Raw genomic sequence first — 20,785 nt, forward strand, 5'->3', positions numbered from 1 at the left:
AAGAGAAATTTTTCCAAAGAAGACATACAGTTGGCCAACAGACATGAAAAGATGCTCAACATCACTGAAATCATCAGGGAAATGCACATCAAAGCTACAATGAACTATCTCCTCACATTAGTCAGGATGGCTAAAATTAACAAGAGATGTTGGTGAGGATGTAGAAAAGAGGAACCCTCTAATACTGTTGGTGGGATCACGAACTGGTACAAGCCTTCTGGAAAACAGTATGGAGGTTCCTCCATAACTACCCTACTATCCAGCAATGGTACTGCTAGTTATTTCCCAAAGGACACAAAAATGCAAATTTGAAGGGTTACATGCACCCTAATATTATAGCAGCATTATCAACAATAGATAAACTGTAGAAAGAGCCCAAGTGTCCACCGACTGCTAAGTGGATAAAGAAGATTATATATATATATATATATATATATATACATACATACACACACACATATACATATATCTCTCTCTATATATGTATACACACACACACACAATGGAATATTACTCAACCTTTGAAAGAATGAAATCTTGCCACTTGCAACAGTGGCTGGAGCAAGTGTGTATTATGCAAAGCAAAATAAGTCAGAGAGAGACAAATATCATATTTCACTCATAATGTAGAATGTAAGAAACAAAATAGATGTACATAAAGGAAGGGGGAAGAAAGGGAGGCAAACATAAGTGACTCTTAACTATAGAGAACAGACTGAGGCTTGTTGGAGGGGAGGTGCAGTGAATGGGCTAAATGGGTGATAGGTATTAAGAAGGCATTTGTTGTGATGAGCACTGGGTGTTTTATGTAGTTGATGAATCACTAACTTTACTCCTGAAACCTATAGTGCACTGTATGTTAATTAGAATATAAATAAAAACTTGAAACAAAAACAACAAAAAAGAAACAATTATGTGGGAACATATTTATGATGTAAATGATTAAAAGTATGAATAGGAAATATCTAAAAAACTATAAACAGCCAATAAACACATAAAAATATGATCAACCTCATTAGTAGCCAGAGAATTCTAAAATGTTTTTCAGTCTCAAATTGGCAAATGTGTAGGAGATTAATAATATCCAACACTAACAAAGTTTAGGGTCACTATGCACTTTAATACTTTGCTAGTGTGTTTTGAATTGGTACAAACTTTTGGTGAATTAGCTAGTAATGTATGCTACAATGAAAAAAATCTTAATATTTCCACTATGAAGAATTTTTCTCACAATAAGAAAAACCACCATCCATGGACAATGGTATATATATTATAGCATTATTCATAACAAAATGTTATGCTAAAAGTACATTTTTAGGAGTGCCTGGATGGCTCAGTTGGTTAAGCATCTGTCTTCAGCTCAGGTCATGAACTCAGGGTCCTGGGATCCAGACCTACTTTGGGCTCCTGCTCAGCAGCAGGTCTGCTTCTTCCTCTCCCTCTCTGATCTCTCTCACTCTCTCTCAAATAAATAAATAAAAATCTTTAAAAAATAAATAAAAGAAATAATTTAAAAAGTACATTTTTATCATTAAATTCTTAAAATATGGAATTTAAACTGTTTTGGGGTTTTAGACATATTTATTGATTGGTGAGATATCCATGTATTTATGTTATGAGGAAAAAAATGTGCTGGCTTTTTTTTTTAAAGGTGGATCCCTCAGAAAAAGTTACATACACACACACAGCATAACATAAAGCTTGTGTTTATGTGAGCATGGAAATCTCTGTAGAAAGATAGTAATTGTGCTTAAAATGGTTAGCACAGAGAAGTGAAATTAGAAACTGGGGAATGAGATGATGAATTTTTATATAATTGTATTTTTTTCTAATTTTGGAAGGACATGTATTTTGTAATTGACCATTTATTAAATAAAGTTTGAAATTAAAGAAAAACTAAACTTAAAAATGCTTATTCAGGGGTACCTGGCTGGCTCAGTTGATACAGTACAGGACTCCTGGGGTCATGAGTTCAGGCCCTACATTGAGCATAGAACTTACTTAAAAATAAATAAATAAACATTTTAAAAATACTAGTTTGTTCATAATATGCAGTATTTTCAGCATATAATTTTTATTAAGAGTGTACTATAAGAGAAGTGAAACTTGATGAGTGTATTACTAAAACATTTTTAAGGAAGTTGTGGAAAATGTTGATGTATTTTGTAGGAGAGAGTTTTGTCTGTTAGTTGGTTTAACCAGAAAGGAAAGAAGTCTGATTTCTAAGGCTACAAACTTATTTCTCAGAAAACTGGTGTACAAGGATCTGATGAAGTCACTGATTCTAGCTCCTATACTCTTTTTTTTGGGCTATCAATGCTTCTGTTAACTTGTGTGACTTCAAGGTTTATAATGTTAAATTTAGTAATAATACTCAGTTTCCATTATTTATCAATTAGCTTAATTCACATGGACACACAAATTTATATATATATATATGTGTATGTATATCTGGGCGCTTTTTTTTTTCCATTCTGAGATTTCATGGAAATGACACAATACTGAGTAACATGAAAATGTGTCTCTATTAACTGTAGTTGACAAGTGATATTTCAAAACTTTTTTTCCCTAGAATCTTTTTCATGAAATTGGTGTTCCAGGGAAGGACATCCTTTTTCCATTTGTTTCTTCATTTCTTTTCTTTGTTTTTGAATGTGCTTATACATTTTTAAAAACTATTACATCCAACGATTCTGATCAGTTACAGCATGAAAGTATTCAGAGAACTGGAATTATCTTTGCTAATTCTAAAATGCTTGATACAGAGAGAAACATTCCAAATAAAATGCTTCTGGGTACAGCTAACTAAATACAAAGACCACTGTCTAAGGCTTTGGTTTTTATTCTGATTACTGAACTTATATCAGAAATTCATCTTTTGGTCTCACCTGTTTAGCCAGAGAAAATCAATACACACTTATAATTTATGATTATCAAGAAAAGGAGATAATTTATTTTTAATTTCATACCTTTTGAAATAAAAGTCATATTTTTATTAGAAAAAAATCATATCTTGGCAGATGTTAAATAACTTGATGCGTATTTCAGAAACACAGATATTGTTTCATGTGCCTCTGGCATTGAAATACATAGTAAATATATCTTAAAATTTCTACTCAAATCTATACTTCTGTATGACTACTGTCTGCCGTGTCAGATTTTTACCTAATCAATATTTTTAAAAAAATTGTCACATCACATTCAAGTGTTTAGTTTCTTAGAATGGAGAGTTCATGAACACTGAATTTATACCTTCCATATTGATCTACTTATTACTGATACTTAAAATTTTAGAACTGAAATTATTTATTCTAGAGAATATGAATTATTTAATCAGTTCCAAACTTTTGAAATAACTGGTGTTTTAGAAGCCAGAAACAAAAATTATAATAGGAGTTTAGACTATAATATATTGCTGTAAGTATAATCATTAAGGGAAAACACAGCTGACATTTTCTGATTTATGCACACAATCAGAGATGGAGTCCAAGGACTGTGACATAATTATCTTCATGCTAACAATTTTTGTAAATCTCTTGACAGAATTTTTGCTAATTTTAAAATGCCTTCTGAAGATTAGCACTTAAAATTGTTGGGGAAAATAGCACAATTTATTAGCAAGGGTATAATTGTAAACCTTCTAAATACTCATTGTGAATATCATTTAGACAGTAACTCCTGCTTTAGCAGCTGGTATATAAGACACCAGTTTATGGAATCTTGAAACGACAGAGAGTGGAATCTAATTAAAGAGGATTACATGCCAAAGAAAAATTATTAAAAACAGACTAATAGACAATTGTTATGAATTTAGAAGTCTCTGCCAACTTCTCTTTTTCATACAAATTTATGTAAGTAACTGTCAAGTAAAAGCCTCCCTCCCCCAAACCAAATGGATGTTACAAGGCTTTATGTTTTGCAACTTAACAATGATTGTGTTCCTGAATTTTAAGTTTACGCAAGAACTTAAATGGTTCTAGTATTCTTTTCTCACAATGTTAAATATACCTATGATTTAAAAGATAAATGATTAAAAGTACTATTTTAGGTTTTGTTGTTTGTATGGTATCTATCTAATACCAAGCATTCCATAACTGCATATAGGGAATTATGTATTAGACATATTTTTCCTTTTTTAACAAAAACCAGTTTATCAATTTAGGTACGGTTAATGGCAGTTTATATTGAATTGACTTGCCTATTTTTCTTTGTAATGTACATTTAAAATTTGTGGTACACTAAAGATCGTTAAATATCAGTATCTTAATCTACTAAATTCCTCCTCCCTGTTTGAATTGACTCACTTGCTTTGAACTCAAAGGGGTTTTGTTTCAAATAAGAGAACTAAAATAACTTAAAATGATACATAGGAAGCTTCTAATTATTTTTATTTTTAAACAGAATATTAAAATAAGTGGTCCTTCTCAGTCCTAGAGAAAAGACTATGGTCATGTCTGTCATGCCTAGCTTTACATTGTACACAACCTGCACGATATTGTTGCAATACATCCTGCATTGCATTTACAAAGCTATATAGTCTAAGTGGACTTTTGTAGATTTTGGCTAAATTAAACATACTGAAAATTAATTATTAAATACAGAGAATAATGTGCTTCCTACATAATTAATAAATGCATGAACACCTTGGGTTCAGTAAATGAGATATTTGTGTGACATTTTTGTGTAATATTCCTAACAGTATTCCTTTATATGAAAAACTTCTATCTGAAATTGTCTTTGAGATATAGGGAAAATACTGCTGTTGCCCAGTGAAGTAATATTGAAATTATTTTTACTATGTACTCCTTCACCCCTGACTCCAAAGTTTTCCTCATCTGTTTAGAAGTCACCTATGCTAGAATCTGCCCACTATCTCAGAGATTCCTCAAGGACAAGGGATTGTTTTAAATTTAAAGCCTTCAGATTACATCAAATTTTTAATCTAGAATAGGTTTAGGATCCTATCAAAATAGAAAAACCTATGGTTTTCTAGTGGTAATAATTTAGTGATATAATTAATACTGATGTTAGTAAAGGCATTAGTAAATATATATATTTTAAAGTGTCCATATGTCAAATAGCTGTTGGATCATGGTAGTTGATGACCATTTCAATATGGATTGCTCAGTAATGGCATCTATTCTTCTGTATGATAATAAATCAGCCACTATATGAAGTGTTTGGTACTGTGAATTTGTTAGTATTCAAAAAGTGAATTTAATTTTCTGTTTTGGTATAAGGACTTTTTACAGAAACTAATTCATAAACATACCATCTGTGAAGACTTACCTTTTGGGAAAGTTTTGATCTTCTTGGAATTAGTATTCTCATAGTAGCCTCACTTAATATAGCAGGGCACAAAATACCCACCAGAAGGACATTTGAAGGTACATGAAGTCCTCTCATTCATTTGAAGATCGTAACAAGGAACTGCCAGCAGGGAGCTAACTTGTGCTGCTAACGCTGGTTTGTACCCACCCCAGTGCTAAAGAAGTGTCTAAACGTAAGTGCACACAGATAAGCTGAGACAGATAAGATGATCAAAACTTCCATTCCTTCTGTAGCTTTCTGTTGGTCTTCCACTGTTTCACTGAATGTAGCAAGGTGAGTTTGGCTAATAGGTTTTTGCCATTCATCAAAAATACATATACAAACATATTATTTTTCAGGTATCATGAAGCTGAACTAGAACAAGAGGGCTGGAAATGACTAGAAATTGAAGCTAAGTTTGGAGAAAATGATACAAATATAGATTATGATTTACAGTACAACTTCTCCCCCACTCTTCATATTTTTAGCACATTTTATAAACACCAGCAGTTTCTGACATTTTCAGGTTTGGTTTTTTTTTTTTTTGATCGCTTTTTTCTTTCTATAGTAACAATTTGTAAAACACTTATTTGGAAGTCCTTGTTTTCTTGGTGTATTTGATTTGCAAATAATTTTTTTGATTTATTTTTCACTAGAAAGAACATTTGAGTATGACTTATAAGTATATATAGAAAACATTATCTTAAAGAGTTTCAGAGGTTCAATGGCAGATCAAGATTTGTTTCGGGTTAACTGCACCAAAATTTTTATGAGGAGGGCATAACTCTAGAATGATATGAGTTATAAATCTTAACAAGGGCAATAAATAAATAAATAAATAAGTAAATCTTAACAAGGGCAGTGTCTGTTTTAAGCCAAGTGTTATTACTGGTATGGACCCATCTGTGGAATGCAAGAATATTCTATGCAGTCTTTCTGAAATAAAACTTTTTAAGGTTTCTGATTACTTTTGATTAGAATTTATGCTCACTAAGCAACACTTGATTTTTACTTGTCATTCCATAGTGGATTTCCTAAAAGTTAAATTTGACTGATCACGTTATCACAATAGCCTGCTCCTTCTAACAGTTTCATGTAATAACTGAATGCATTTCCACTCTAGTTTTTTACATCCGTTTCTGCTAACTTAGTTAGTGTGGGACAGAACAGGAAAGGCAGACTCATCGTCAGGGACTGACAAAATTATCTGTTAGTTTGTATGACTGGAGAACCAAAGTTGGACCATGATATTGTCATCAAGATAAGGCTATAGTGGAATGTCCTTGAGAAGAAAGTTAGCTACTTCCACTGACTTAACTTTTTACTTTTAATTGAAGTTAGCATCTGATTCATGTATAACTAAATGCATGTAGAAGTTTCTAGAACATCCACTCAACAAACCTTTAATAGTTAACTACTATGTGGAAGTACAGTAGTGAAATAAAACACAAATACCTCTTTCTTTCATGGAGCTTACAGTCAGTATTTAAAACATACCATAATATAATATGTTAAGTATGAAAGATGTTATGAAGAATAATTAGAAAGTAGGACAAAGGAGCAGAGAGTGAGTGAGTGTGGGTTCATTTTTAGAAAATGGTTAGGGAGAATGTTTCTAAGGAAGTGACATTTAAACAGAGACCTGAATGAGATGAGAGAGTAAGCCATATGAATTTTGTGGGGGAAGACCATTTCAGGCACTGGGGACAGCAAATGTAAAGGCATGGAGGAGAAAGGGTGGTTTTGTGTGAAAGAAGCAGCACTGTGACTAAGGGAAATTGAGCATAGGAAGCCTGATAGCAAATGAGATTGGTCAGATCATAAAAAACGTGAAGGTAAACAAACTTCCTTATGGAAATAGTAGATTTTCATTATTTAAATTCCTCTTTGAAAGCCTTCTTCTTGGGGCGCCTGAGTGGCTCAGTGGGTTAAACCTCTGCCTTCAGCTCAGGTCATGATCCCAGGGTCCTGGGATCGAGCCCCCTATCGAGCCCCCTATTGGGCTCTCTGCTCGGCAGGGTGCCTGTCCCCCCCCAACCCCGCCTGCCTCTCTGCCTACTTGTGATCTCTGTCAAATAAATAAATAAAATCTTTAAAAAAAGAAAAGAAAGCCTTCCTCTTGTCAAGATTAAGTGTATAAGTAAATAATAACATCTTCCAAGAAGCAAACACTAAGGTGATTTGTGTGATTTGAGATTGGCAGTATTTGGCACACAGTTACTCCACAATATTTGTTGAAGGAATGATACTGTGTTTCATTTGATTTTCCTATAAACCATGTGAGACTGGATCAAAACATAACCATGTATTATGTAAAGAACTGTGTGGTAATTAAAAAAATCCTTAATGTCAAATTTTGTCAGCCTTCCTTAGATACAAAGAAATAATGATCAACAGATAGGATTCTGCAGCATAATTCTTTCTATTTTGGCTACTTGGGAAAGTACTAAAAGATCACCTAAATCTTACCATGAATGAAAGTTAAAATATTAACATATTTCAAAGTAAATGTAACTAATATACATTTTGATTTAGACTCTGAACCTGGAAATGATATTTATTCTGTCCATTTAAAAATGTATTTCTTCTTTAGCAGGGCACCTGGGTGGCTCAGTGGGTAAAGCCTCTGCCTTCAGCTCAGGTCATGATCCCAGGGTTCTGGAATAGAGCCCCGCATTGGGCTCTCTGCTCATCGGGGAGCCTGCTTCCCCCTCTCTCTCTGCCTGCCTCTCTGCCTACTTGTGATCTCTCTCTCTGTCAAATAAATAAATAATGTCTTTAAAAAAATGTATTTCTTGTTTAGAATGTATTTTCACATACATGATCTCTTTTAATTTATCCTCACAATTGTCCTTTAAGTGGGTATCATTACTTTTATCATTTTCATTGATAACTTTATTCCATGAGGGAGTATTTCCAGATTGAGATGTTAAGCATTTTCCTAAGAACACATAAACAATTTAATTGCAAACCTAGAACTTAAAAACAGATTTCCTGTCTCTATAGCCCCTACCTCTCCTACTATATTATATTCCATTTCACTGTGATTCAAGATTCTCCTAGACAGGGCCTGATTGTAACTGGCCACCATTAGTGAAATGACATTAGCTAAATATGATTATGTCTTAATGTTCCCTGAAAGGATTAAACTAGTTAAGAAATACCAAAGGGAAAAGTAATTATCTATTGAAATATGAATCTCTTGATTAGAACTGGAAATTATATATTGGTATTAGAATGTTCATCTAGAATTTTTAAAGATCTGCATATAATCATTTCTTACTTGACTTATAAACAATTTCAGTGGGGCTAGTTTTGTGGAATGCCAAAATTAAAATACAACATTTTACTGGAAGAATGAGTTCACCTAATTTACTTATTCTTTACATGAACTTAGACCTTAGGAATTTCTAACTATGTAAGAAACATATACACTGGTTTACCTTACTGTCTAAAGAAAACTATTAAATTTGGATCAATGTCAAATCACCCTAGAATTGTAGTAGTAGCTTAGAGTATGCTATTTAAATTCTTCAGATTTGAAAATGTGTCTATTATTGCTTCCATAAAACTTTTGCCCACCCTGGTGAAAATTCCATGTTGGTCCTTCAAAATATAATATGCTACAGACTTTCAGCCATCAAGATTTATAATGATCATTAATGCATGATTAATATGTGCAGTGATGCCCCCACTTGACATGGAACATACATGCCTGATAAAAAATAACCTATTGAATTGAAATTCCATTTAAAAAAAAAATGAGGATTGTTTCTTTGTTTGTTTGTTTTTAACTTTGGTATCCCCAGTGACTAGCATAGTATGTGGCATATTAGATTCTAAGTAAGTAACTGAATGAATGAATAAGTGATGACTGGCTTTCATTTCTACCTTGGTAACAGAATTGGCTTTTGCATTATACTCTCTTTTTTTTTTTTTTTAAGATTTTATTTATTTGACAGAGAGGGGACACAAGCAGGGGGAGTGGGAGAAGGAGAAGCAAGCTTCCCGCTGAGCAGGGAATACAATGAGGCACTCTAACACAGGACCCTGTGATTATGACCTGAGCTGAAGGCAGATGCTTAATGACTGAGGCCACCTAGACACCCTGCATTGTATTCTTTATTAGTAGTTAAAAAGCTTGCACTTAAACGTCACTATCAAACTCTAATAGAAATTTGCTAACTATTGTACCGATTGCTTCTCAGGATACTTGGACAACTAATTATTATGTAACTTTCATTTTTATGTCATCTGGGTTCATTGCAAAAATGTATTTTTTGATATTAAAATTTGGTGAACAGAGACATAGGGCCATAGATAGGTTTTAGGGGATTCAGTGACTCACTAAAATGGTATATAGCATATGGAGTGTTTGTGTGTGTGTGTGTGTGTGTGTGTGTGTGTGTGTGTGTGTTTAATTTTATAAGATGAAAAGATCATGATTTTTATTATATTCTCATAAGTATCTTATGATCAAAAAGTTAAAAATCTTTTCTTTTCATAGGATTGTATTTATTTTACTTTATTATTCAGAAGAATTAGGTGGAAAACATGAAGAATGCACATTTTTCTATCTCACTTTATAAATATGATCCCTTAGAATTATGATGGGTGATATTCCTCCTCTTTAATTTTTTCCTCTTCTTCCATCATTTATTTAAAAGCTTCTATTCAATGTATTAAGTGATTTACATATCTCATTTTTTTGTTCTTTTATTATAGTGTTGGAATAGGATCCATGGGCAGAAAGAACTCCACTGGGATTGTGAGGAGTGACTGATCATATATTTTTTAGTTAGTGGGGGTTAGGGACAATCTCAAGGAATTTGGAAGCAATACTTCTAGGACTTTCAGGGACTAGCTACTGTTAAGAAAAGGTCATTATTGTTGCCTAGTAAAACATTAGTCATGGAACCCTTCAGATGTCTATCAGTGGGACATGTGTTTGAGGGATGATTGCTAACATATATCATTGGGGTGGTTGGGGGAAGAGATGTTTGTGGTTATCAGAGCAGAGTAACACTAACTAGAGCAAAGCTATAGTGGTAAAACATTAAAGGAAGTCCTTGAGGTTGCTGTATGTAGTGACACAATTTATATGTCTCAGGAATCTTGCCTGGAGACTATGAGCTGCAGCAAAGTCTGGCCTTTGTTCCTTTTCCCCCCTGAACAACTTTGATCCTTAAATCTTTAAGGTTGCTGGGAGTGGAAGGTCTCATCTTCTCTAACTTCTTTCGGCTGAATAGGGGCATAGAGATGTCCCTCCAGTCCTAGAAGGTAAGTAAGTATAGTTCACTTAGAATTAACTGAGTTAAGTGTCCTGTCGGAGGAAAGTAGCTAGTAGGCAGGCAGTGACACTGAAAGATGAGCCAGTTCTACTATTTCAGCCTCTTTTCCCCCCTTAATCTAGAAAAATTTGAATCATTTCAAAGATGTTCAGAAGTAATAAACTTATAGACATCTCTGCTCCAAGGAGAATTAATTCCTCTGTCTGTTCTATATTCTCACTATACTGTGATCAAATTGGGGGACTTATTGACCATTATATCCCTGGTGCTTAGTATGATGCCTAATATACAGTAGAATTTTCAAGAATTTATTCTAAATTGAAATTTTATTGACTAATGAGCTTTTATGATTTAGTAATTCCAAGACACATATTTCAATAGCTATGCCATCAACTCTCTATGACCTTAATAATACAGAAGTTTCTTCATTTATTACACTTAGTGTTCTAATTTTTAAAATTTAGGTTAGTATGTAAATTTTAGATCCAACCTATTTAGTGTTAGTTATTGTGATTATTTCATAAAGGAAATGCAGTCCTATAAAAGTTAAGTCACATGATAACATAATTTTTTTTAATTGAATAATGTAATTTGCTAACTTTATGCTTATTTCCAGCTCCATCTAGCATATGAATCAGTAGATATTTGGTTGAATTTGTTATTGTTTAGTATAATTTAAGCAAAGATAACTCAGTAATCTTATTTAAATTTTTTAACATTCAGAAATCTCCTTGTATATTATTTTACTACCATGTTGCTATTGATATTCTATTTGTTTGTTTTATTTTACTTTTATATAACCCTTAACACAGATGAGATATAAAACACTATAAAATCTATCACAGTTGAAACTCTAGACCTTCCTTCAACCCATGGGAATTCATTTGGCAGAAGGCCACCAAAACCAGTTCTTTTTGATGCTTAGTTTCTAGTTTCTGCTTTAATTGCTGCCAAAATCTGAGCACTTGGGGATTTAATTGCTCATTATATTTGTCACAGTGGTGTCACAGACCCAAATAAAGACTGTTGCATGAAAAATATTTATGGGTATTAATGTGGCCTAAACATGTGTATATTGGATTCCTTTTTTTTTTTTTTTAACATTGTAAAGTATAGCATGTCAGAAATAAAACAGAATTCTTTAAGAACTTGGGCCCCACTCTACTAATAAACTATTATTATCCATCCAGTCCAGTATCTAAATTTAACAACCAACACCTAGGGGAGGACCTATTCAGAACTTTTTTATATTGGTTTTATTCAGTTTACTATTTTGAAGCAGTCTCTAAGGGATTTAAGTCTGGGTCTGAGGATAGACCAGTTGGGTTAAAATCTTTGTATCCCTTACTAGTTATATGATCTTGGGCAAGTTATCTTGGTCTCCCTGCGCCTGTTTCCTCATTTATAAAATATGAATCACTATGTTGTTGTGAAGATTATATGGGCAAAGTTCCTAGAAAAGTGTCTCTAACACAGAGAAAGCCCTCAGTGTTTGCTAGTTACCATAATTCAACTTTATATGCCAAAAAACTATGAAGTTTAGCATAGTTGTTGAGATGAATTTCCAGTTTCCTACTAATTAAGTAGGGATAACCTTTGCCTGCTGTAGCAAATAGCATGCGTGGTCAGCACTAACTCTAGTACCTCTCATGCCCTTCCCTTTTTACTGTGTTCCCAGTTGCTTGTTCCATAGCTGTAGGCTAGTAGTCTGCTTTTTGTTCCAGTCTTTTATTACTAATCACTTATTTTTCTTGTTCTTGTGCTTGCTAATCTGAGGAGTAGTTTTTTTATTCATTTTGTGTGTCCCCTTTTCCCTTTTACTTACTCTCTGCCTTTCCCATCTTTCTTTCCTATAAAATACATTGTGTCTTCAGTGGTGGTTGCAGTGACCTTGAGCAAAGAAAATTATTAAGCACTTGAATTGTAGGAAAGGCAAGTCATCACCATGGCCAAGGTTTTTTTTTTTTTTTTTTTAGAATAGTTGGGAAGTTTTTGTATCCTGGAAATTAAGTCCCCTATGTCTTTCTTATGCCTGGAATTGTCTTCTGGGATAGTCCTATAGTACAATATAGAATACCCTAGAATGATGAATATATTAAGTATCTGTTGCATAAAAATAAATTTATAATTTTTCTCAGATTCATACTCATGTGAACTAGGCCAAGAATAGATTTTGATTGGACATTGGCTCTACTTAACTTACAGTTGTCCCTAACGTTAGGGAAATGTTATTAGTGAATAGAACACTAAGTCTGTTTTCCTCTCACCCAATGGATCTGATGTTTAGTTTTATTTATGGATAGGATGAAGAGATAAAGATGTTAGCTGTTTGAGATGTTTCTCTCATTATGGTAAAAGAATAGCATTTGTTTGAATTAGAGTTAAACTCATATATTTCTTCTCTCAAACATTGTTCCTGAAGAAAAAAAAATTGGATTTGATTTCCATTTCAGGACATTGACGTATTTAGGGGGAAGCTAACATACCATTAAATGCAGGGTTGGCTGGCCTTCCTTCCTCCCTTCCTTTTTCATTCTATTGGTCACAATAAGCTTTGTGCAGGCTCAGGGAGTGTGAAACATGGAGCCTTCTTTCCTTTTCTTTTAGTCAACATGATACTCATTTTGGGTTCCCACTCTACCTCATAGCAAAACATGTAATTTTAAACACTTCCAGATAAAATCACTGCTCTAGGGGCGCCTGGGTGGCTCAGTGGGTTAAAGCCTCTGCCTTTGGCTCAGGTCATGATCCCAGGGTCCTGGGATCAAGCCCCTTATCGGGCTTTCTGCTCAGTGGGGAGCCTGCTTCCTCATCTCTCTCTGCCTGCCTCTTTGCTTACTTGTGATCTCTCCTGTCAAATAAATAAACAAAATCTTTAAAAAAAAATCACTGCTGAAGTTAAGAGTTTTTGTCATTGAAATGAAAAAATACTTATAGATGCTCAGGAATATACTCTTTGTTCTGAGAACTTATCCTCAATTTCTGGAGCCACAGTGAGTTTGCTGGGTCCACTTCAGGGCTCCCTGTTCAACTTTCCTCTTTCTTCTGCCTCAGGAGAATATTCTCATTTCCTATCCCTGTGGCCAGAAAAACTAGACAGTCAAATAGTCTTTCACCTCTATGGTTTATGCTCAGGATGAGCCTTTAAGAACTCAAAATCCAATAATTTTTCATTTTTTAATGTCTTTCATTAGCTTATTCTACTGCAACTGTGGAGGCTAAGATAAAGTTTAAAATTATGCGGGCGCCTGGGTGGCTCAGTGGGTTAAGCCGCTGCCTTCGGCTCAGGTCATGATCTCAGGGTCCTGGGATCCAGTTCCGCATTGGGCTCTCTGCTTGGCAGGGAGCCTGCTTCCTCCTCTCTCTCTGCCTGCCTCTCCATCTACTTGTGATCTCTCTCTGTCAAATAAATAAATAAAATCTTAAAAAAAAAAAGTTTAAAATTATGAAGAGGAGGGAAGTCATGAAGGATTTCAGGGTCAAAAGACAAAACAAGCAATTTAGTTTTTCTTTATGTTCTCAATTCACTGCATAGAAAAGGAGCTAAATGCATTTGTTTTAATAGCATCTACATCTGTGTGAGATTCCAAAAACATGTATTTTTGAAAGTATAAATCTGAAAAAAATAAAAATTTCCTTAAGAATCGTGTTTTTTAAAAGGTTATCTACAACTTGGATTTTACTATAATATGAACTTTTCCAAAATTGATTAGATTAACATTCATTTTTTGGAGGGATCTATAAATTGTAAGAAATAATAAAAGCTTATTTTTTTATTTTTATTTATTGTATTTATTACACAGCTTTTCCCAGGGGACTTCAGACATGGATATTGGGATGACAAGAGGCTTTTGTGGACTTCGTCTGTGTTTGCTTTTGATTCTAAGCTACTGTTACACTGTTGTAGCAGGCTGCCTTAAATATTTGTTATCTGTGACTTTCTTTTGCCATGAGCATTATTGCTCTAGTCTAGGGAGTAACATTAAATGGCTAAACTGAGATCTTAAAATTCTCTCTTAATTACAGTAGTGCAATTAGCAGGCCCTTCCATCAGTTTTAACAATTAAATCTCACATTTCCTATAGCATTGTGGGTCTTAAAGACAGTACCCTAATTCAATACACTTGTTTTTAAATAAAGAGATTCAGATACAATGTTTGATTTTGTTAATCCCTGTTGGTAAATGCAAAGTGTAAAAGATTTTGAACCATACAAAACAAATATATCCTATCAGGGGACAGATTTATTTCTATGAAATGACTCCATTTAGCAAAAACGTGTGTGTGTGTGTGCGCGTGCACGCGCGCGCTCACGCTTGTGTCTATATATTTAAAATTAGAGATTTATTACCAATATGCCCATAGCAATTAAATAGAAATATCTATTCTCACGTCTGATTTAGAAACCATCTGTGAGAGGCATCAAATAAAAGTAGGTGCTGTTTTCCATATCTAAAATCAAGTAGTAAATTTTGAAAAAAAGAAGGGTTATGAAACCTTCTGCTTTAAGATTTAAACATGTCTCTTAGCAGTAATTCATCTAAATTGTTAGAGTTGGCAAACCTAGTTGCAGAGGAAAGTAAGGAAAATTATGTGATGAAAGAGAAAATATGCATTGTTTTCTATTAATGGTTGAACTGGAGGGGTGAAGGAAATTAGAATCAGAAATCTTGAATTTGAGTATTGACTTTACCATAGAATATAATAGTCACATACTTGGAGTGCATTTTAAGTGAAAACAATTTGAATTACATGGGAATAATCTCAGTCAATGAACATTTGTTTTTCTTTTTGAAATATTATTAAGCTTTTAATTAATTTTCAACCATTTATTCCTGTCCTGTGTTTAAAATATCATTAGCAGGGGCGCCTGTGTGGCTCAGTGGATTAAAGCCTCTGCCTTCAGCTCAGGTCATGATCTCAGGATCCTGGGATTGAGCCCCACATCGGGCTCTCTGCTCGGTGGGGAGCCTGCTTCCCCCTCTCTCTCTCTGCCTGCCTCTCTGCCTACTTGTGATCTCTCCCTCTGTCAAATAAATAAAATCTTAAAAAGGAAAAAAAAATATCATTAGCAAACCAAATAAAAAAGAAATTGGCTAAATAACAGCACATCGAGGCACTGGAATATTATGCAACTTTAAAAATTGCATTGTGAGATGTGTTTAGAATTATGGATAGATACTATTCATATATTAAGTTTAATTATATGTAGGTTAAAAATAGTGCATTCCAAATACCAGATAACTAGTAGTTGTGCTTGGGTCTTTTTAGGTATTCATTTACTCCAAAAGGCATTATTTGAGTAGCAGTTGTTAACAGTAAGCTATGTTGTAGGTTGCATGTAGCAAATGGATGTAACTGAATTTATCACATGACTTTATTTTTTTATTACTTTGTGTACATTGTAAAAGTAAAGAAAACTGATGATTAGAAACTTCCTAGACAATTTGAAATAAATGAAAACTTTCATGAACTCACTGGCAAACAATTAGAGGAGGAAAAATCTTATTAAAGTGCATATTTAATAGAAATGTTAAGAAATACTGAAACAATCCTGTTTTACATTAAATTTCTTTTATTGTTAGCATTTATTTTATTGTAATGTATTAAGAAAGCAGCATAGTCAACATAAAATGTACACATATTTCCAAAAGCTTTAAAAATTTTGTTTCTGAATTATTTTGAAATCAAAAGAAATATAAAGCCACAACTGAAACTTTGAAAAACATTGGTAATTGTAATTTTAGAGAAGTGCCCTCTGGTAAGAGGAGGAGCCTGCTTCCTCCTCTCTCTCTCTGCCTACCTCTCTGCCTACTTGTGATCTCTGTCTGTCAAATAAATAAATAAAATCTTTAAAAAAAGAAAAAAAAGAAATGGAATTATACAGTGTGGCCTTTTGTATCTGGCTTTTTCACTTGGTATATTTTTAAGTCTCATGTATGTTGTAGTATATGTCAGAACTTTATATCACACAATAATATCCTGTTACATCATTATACTGCATTTATCATGTTACCAACTTTTTGAGTTTTGGATTTTTTTTTCTATTTTTTTGTCTGTTATAAATAACGATGCTATGGACCCTTTGTATACAAATATGTATATGTGGATGTATGTTGCCTTTCATTTCCATTCTTATACCAATACCACAATGTCTGGATTACTTTAGTTTTAATGTCAGTTTTGAAGTCAGGAATTCCTTTATGAGTCTTTCAACTTTGTACTTCTGTTTTTAAGAATTTTTTGACTATTCTGGTCCCTTGTGTTTTTGTATGAATCTTAAGATCAGCTTGTCAAAATCTGCAACAAAATGTCAGCTGGGATTTTGACAGAAACTGCACTGAATCTTCAGATTATTTTAGGGCATATCACCATTTTAACAATCTTAAACTTTATAATCCATGAACATGGGATGTCTTTCCATTTATTTTTGTCTTCTTTAATTTTTTTCTTGATGTGTTGTGCTTTTCAGTGCACAAGTCATATGCTTCTTTGTTTAATTTATTCAGAAACATTTATTCTTTTTTATTCTCATATAAATGTATTTTTTTTTCATTTTTGGGTTTATCTTTGTAACTTTACCTGTTTTGGACTTTATATAAGTGGAATAATTTTGTTATGTGTTCTTTCTCTTTTGTGTGTCACATCTTTTGCTCAATATTATGTATGGGAAATGTATACATGCCCTCCATGTAGTTGTAGTATGCTCATTCTTATTGCTATATAGTTTAACATTGCATTACTATATAATGATCTATGTATATATTCCACCTTGATGTACATTTGACTTGTTTCAGGTTTTGGCTATCTTGAATAATGTTACTAGTAACATTTTGTACATGAATTTAGGTGAACATTTTATAAATCTGTTCTGGGTATATTCCTAGGCATGAGTTCAGCTTTTAAAGTACTTCAAAAAGCTTTACAAAGTGATTGTAACATTTTACAGTTGCAGTGGCAATGCTTCACTGGCTTTCTACACTAAAAAAGCAATTTGTATGATCTATATTTTAGTCATTTTCACAGTGTGTAGTGATAATTCCATTGGTATTGAACATTTTTGTTTGTTTTTGATTAGAAATTTTGGACATTCTTTTGTATATAGTGTTTATATAAGTCTTTTGCCCTATTTTTTATTGAGCGATTTGTCTTTTTTATATTTATTTGTAGGAATTCTTTATTTATTATAGTTATAAGTATTTAAAGTAGTGTTACACTGGCCTAAGTATAGAAAATTGAGTACTGTAGGTTCATAATGGAATCCAGAAATAGAACACATATATACTGTGACTTACTTTATGGAAAAGATTAATTACAGTGGGGAAATGATGGTACTCTCAATAATTAGTATTGATTTAATTACCTATATGGTGTGATTTCCTATCTCACATCATATACAGATATCAGTCCCAGAGAACTGAACTTCTAAATGTGAAAAGCAAAATAATAAAGTTTTATAAAAAATGTAGGAAAATATTCATAACCTTGAAGAAGTCAAGTATTTCTTTAAAAAGCAATAACTATTAACCACAAATTTAAGTAATAATAAATTTGACCTCATTAAAAATAAATTTTTTGTGAAAAGATGCTATTAAAAAATTGAAAAGATAAGACATATAGCAGAAGAAGATATTTGCACTTTATATATCCAAAATAAGACTGTTATTCAGAATTCAAATTGTTTTAGATATATTTGGTAATTTTCACCATTTTCACTGTAAAACATTTTAATGTGTTAAAAATCTTTGCTCTAATTTGACTGCTTTAAAAAAAAAGCAAGATAAAAATAGTGGTCTATATATTTCAGTAGATTTTAAATAAGTTAATTCTTATAAATTGGAAATTATTAATCTAAATTCTGTAATTCTCTAAAAACAGTGTTTTTAATTAAAATTTAAAATGGAAGGAATGCTTTCATATTTAAAGTTTTAGCTTGTTAAATTAGCTAAAAGCTGAATCTAATTATTTTATTACCTAAATACCCCTAAATTCTATATGAAATCTAATATGCCAAAAGATTCATGGATACATTTTTAGTTTAAAACTTAATTCTATACTATGTTATGTTCTCAGAACTTATTTGGGTCATGTAACATTTAGTTTTATATATAAAAATGTAGTTAAGATTTTAATAAAAAATAAAAATTGTTAGAAAATTCAATCCAGTAATGCTGAAAACCTGATATAATGTCACTTAATTTTAAAGAATTGAACTTATTTATTTTTAAACATATCTATGTATAAAATATATATTTATTTTTAAACATATCTGTATACATGTATTTATAAATATCATATATATAATTGTTATTTAAAGATCTCACTCTAAAATTTTGGTTGCAAATGTTGGAACTTTTATAATTATACCTGGGCTGTATCTTTCCATGTCAGTAACTGCTAATTTTTTTAGAACTAGTCATTTATCCTATATAGTTTGTCATGATTTCAAACTTACTTTTATTGACTTTCTCTTTTGAATTTAAACTGGTTTTGATATGCTTGAGATCATTTTAGAGAACTAATTTTTAAACCTCAAAGCTTTAGGAGTTGTACTGATTTTGTATAAAATTAATTTATTCTATTTACCCCATTTTGAAAAATTGATAAAAAGACTTCTGTGATAGCTGTATCATAAGACATTTTTATTTTGTTACTGTTGAATTCACACTGTCAATTTTAATGAATCCCACCCAATTAAAGTGGTGTGCATGTTTTTCATGAGTCCATAATCAATATAATCAAGTATATTTTTACATAATTGCATAGATATAGTTTTATCTCAGGATGTTGGAGGATTAATGTGTTTTTTTAATATGTTGCAGAAATGCGAGAAGCTGGAGAATAATTTTGATGACATCAAGCACACGACTCTTGGTGAGCGAGGAGCTCTCCGAGAAGCAATGAGGTAAGTCTGGGTCACCATAGCAACAGTCACAGATGTGGTAAAGAAAAAGTCATTCTTCATTATTGGGGGAACAAATGAGTTCATTGCCACCATTCAGCTCTGTTCTCTAAGGTATTAATTTGTCAGTGGAGAGACTTCCCTTGAGGCTGTACTTTGGTTTTGAAGCTGCATAAATGTTAAGCCTCAGTGCACAGTAAAAAATGTAAATGTTTAATTTGTTACTTAAAATGCTTAAGGGGTGTCTTGTTTTATATTTATACTAAACTGTGTGATTGAATGGAAATATTGTTCATCTAAATTCTGCCTGAATATAAAAAAATAAACAGTACAATGGTGGTTAAACTGAGTAGTATTTTCTCCTAATTAATATTTAATTTAAAAAGAGGTACTTAAAATTTCATATTCTATTAGATTTTATAGGATTATATCATAGTGTTTTTAAACTGATTTACATTTTCACACTTTTATAAAGCATATGGATTAACTTTTTTCAAATATAGTGAGCTTGTTTTTTTTCTTTTTTCACTTTTTAACATTACTATTCTAAATATTTCTCTGAAATCTTCCCAAACTTGATACCTTTTAAAGAACTTTTAGGAAGCTATCTTTAAATCCATCTTTTACTCGACATGAAATATGTGTGAGGAATAAAACTCATCATCCTCAGAGCTAGAAAACAACAAATGAGATTAATCTTAAAAGTTCTGAGCTAAACATTTCAGTGGGATAATTTGTTATATTTGTATAGAAATAGTGTGTTTACTTCTATTTGGTCTGGGAAACTATAATTAATTTTTAAAATATATCTCCTCCTATAAATTTTTTTTTTTAGGATCTTAAAGTTAAAAATAATTTAAAAATAAGAGAAAGTATAAACCTTCCTAGAAGGGTAGCTTGGGTACAATTTTGTTATTGCTAGGACACAGTTACCATATACTTTAGTTTAGAAGCTGCTCTCATTTAGTAACCTTCCTTTTACCGTGCAAGCAGCAGGGGAAAGTAATTAAATTTAATAGAAGCTGCCCTCATTTTGAAGCCACTTCTATTTAAAACCACAGGGGGAGGTAATTAAATTTAATGGAAACAGTAGCTTCTACACAAAGATACATGGTACTTCTGTATAGATGATTATGATGTCACAAAAAGAGGAATAATATATTACTAGTACTGAGAAATTACCAGCTGGAGCAAGTGAACCTATTTTATTGTTAATGTCTTTACTAATAAAAAAAAGAGGGAAAAATAGAACTGAGTATACAATAGAGAATTTGCACCTATAA

At 32.3% G+C, this 20,785-nt stretch overlaps 1 protein-coding gene across 1 annotated transcript in view; it reads left to right on the plus strand.

Moving 5' to 3' along the window:
• The window catches only part of DPYD (dihydropyrimidine dehydrogenase), an 853,664-nt gene that overhangs the window by 83,722 nt on the left and 749,157 nt on the right, over positions 1-20,785 (plus strand). The window contains exon 3 of the mRNA XM_047727240.1: positions 19,423-19,505. Within this exon, the coding sequence (XP_047583196.1) occupies positions 19,423-19,505 (83 nt within the window). The remainder of the gene's footprint in view (positions 1-19,422; positions 19,506-20,785) is intronic.

Source organism: Lutra lutra, chromosome 4, assembly GCF_902655055.1.
Source record: "Lutra lutra chromosome 4, mLutLut1.2, whole genome shotgun sequence".
Classification (NCBI taxonomy): domain Eukaryota; kingdom Metazoa; phylum Chordata; class Mammalia; order Carnivora; family Mustelidae; genus Lutra; species Lutra lutra.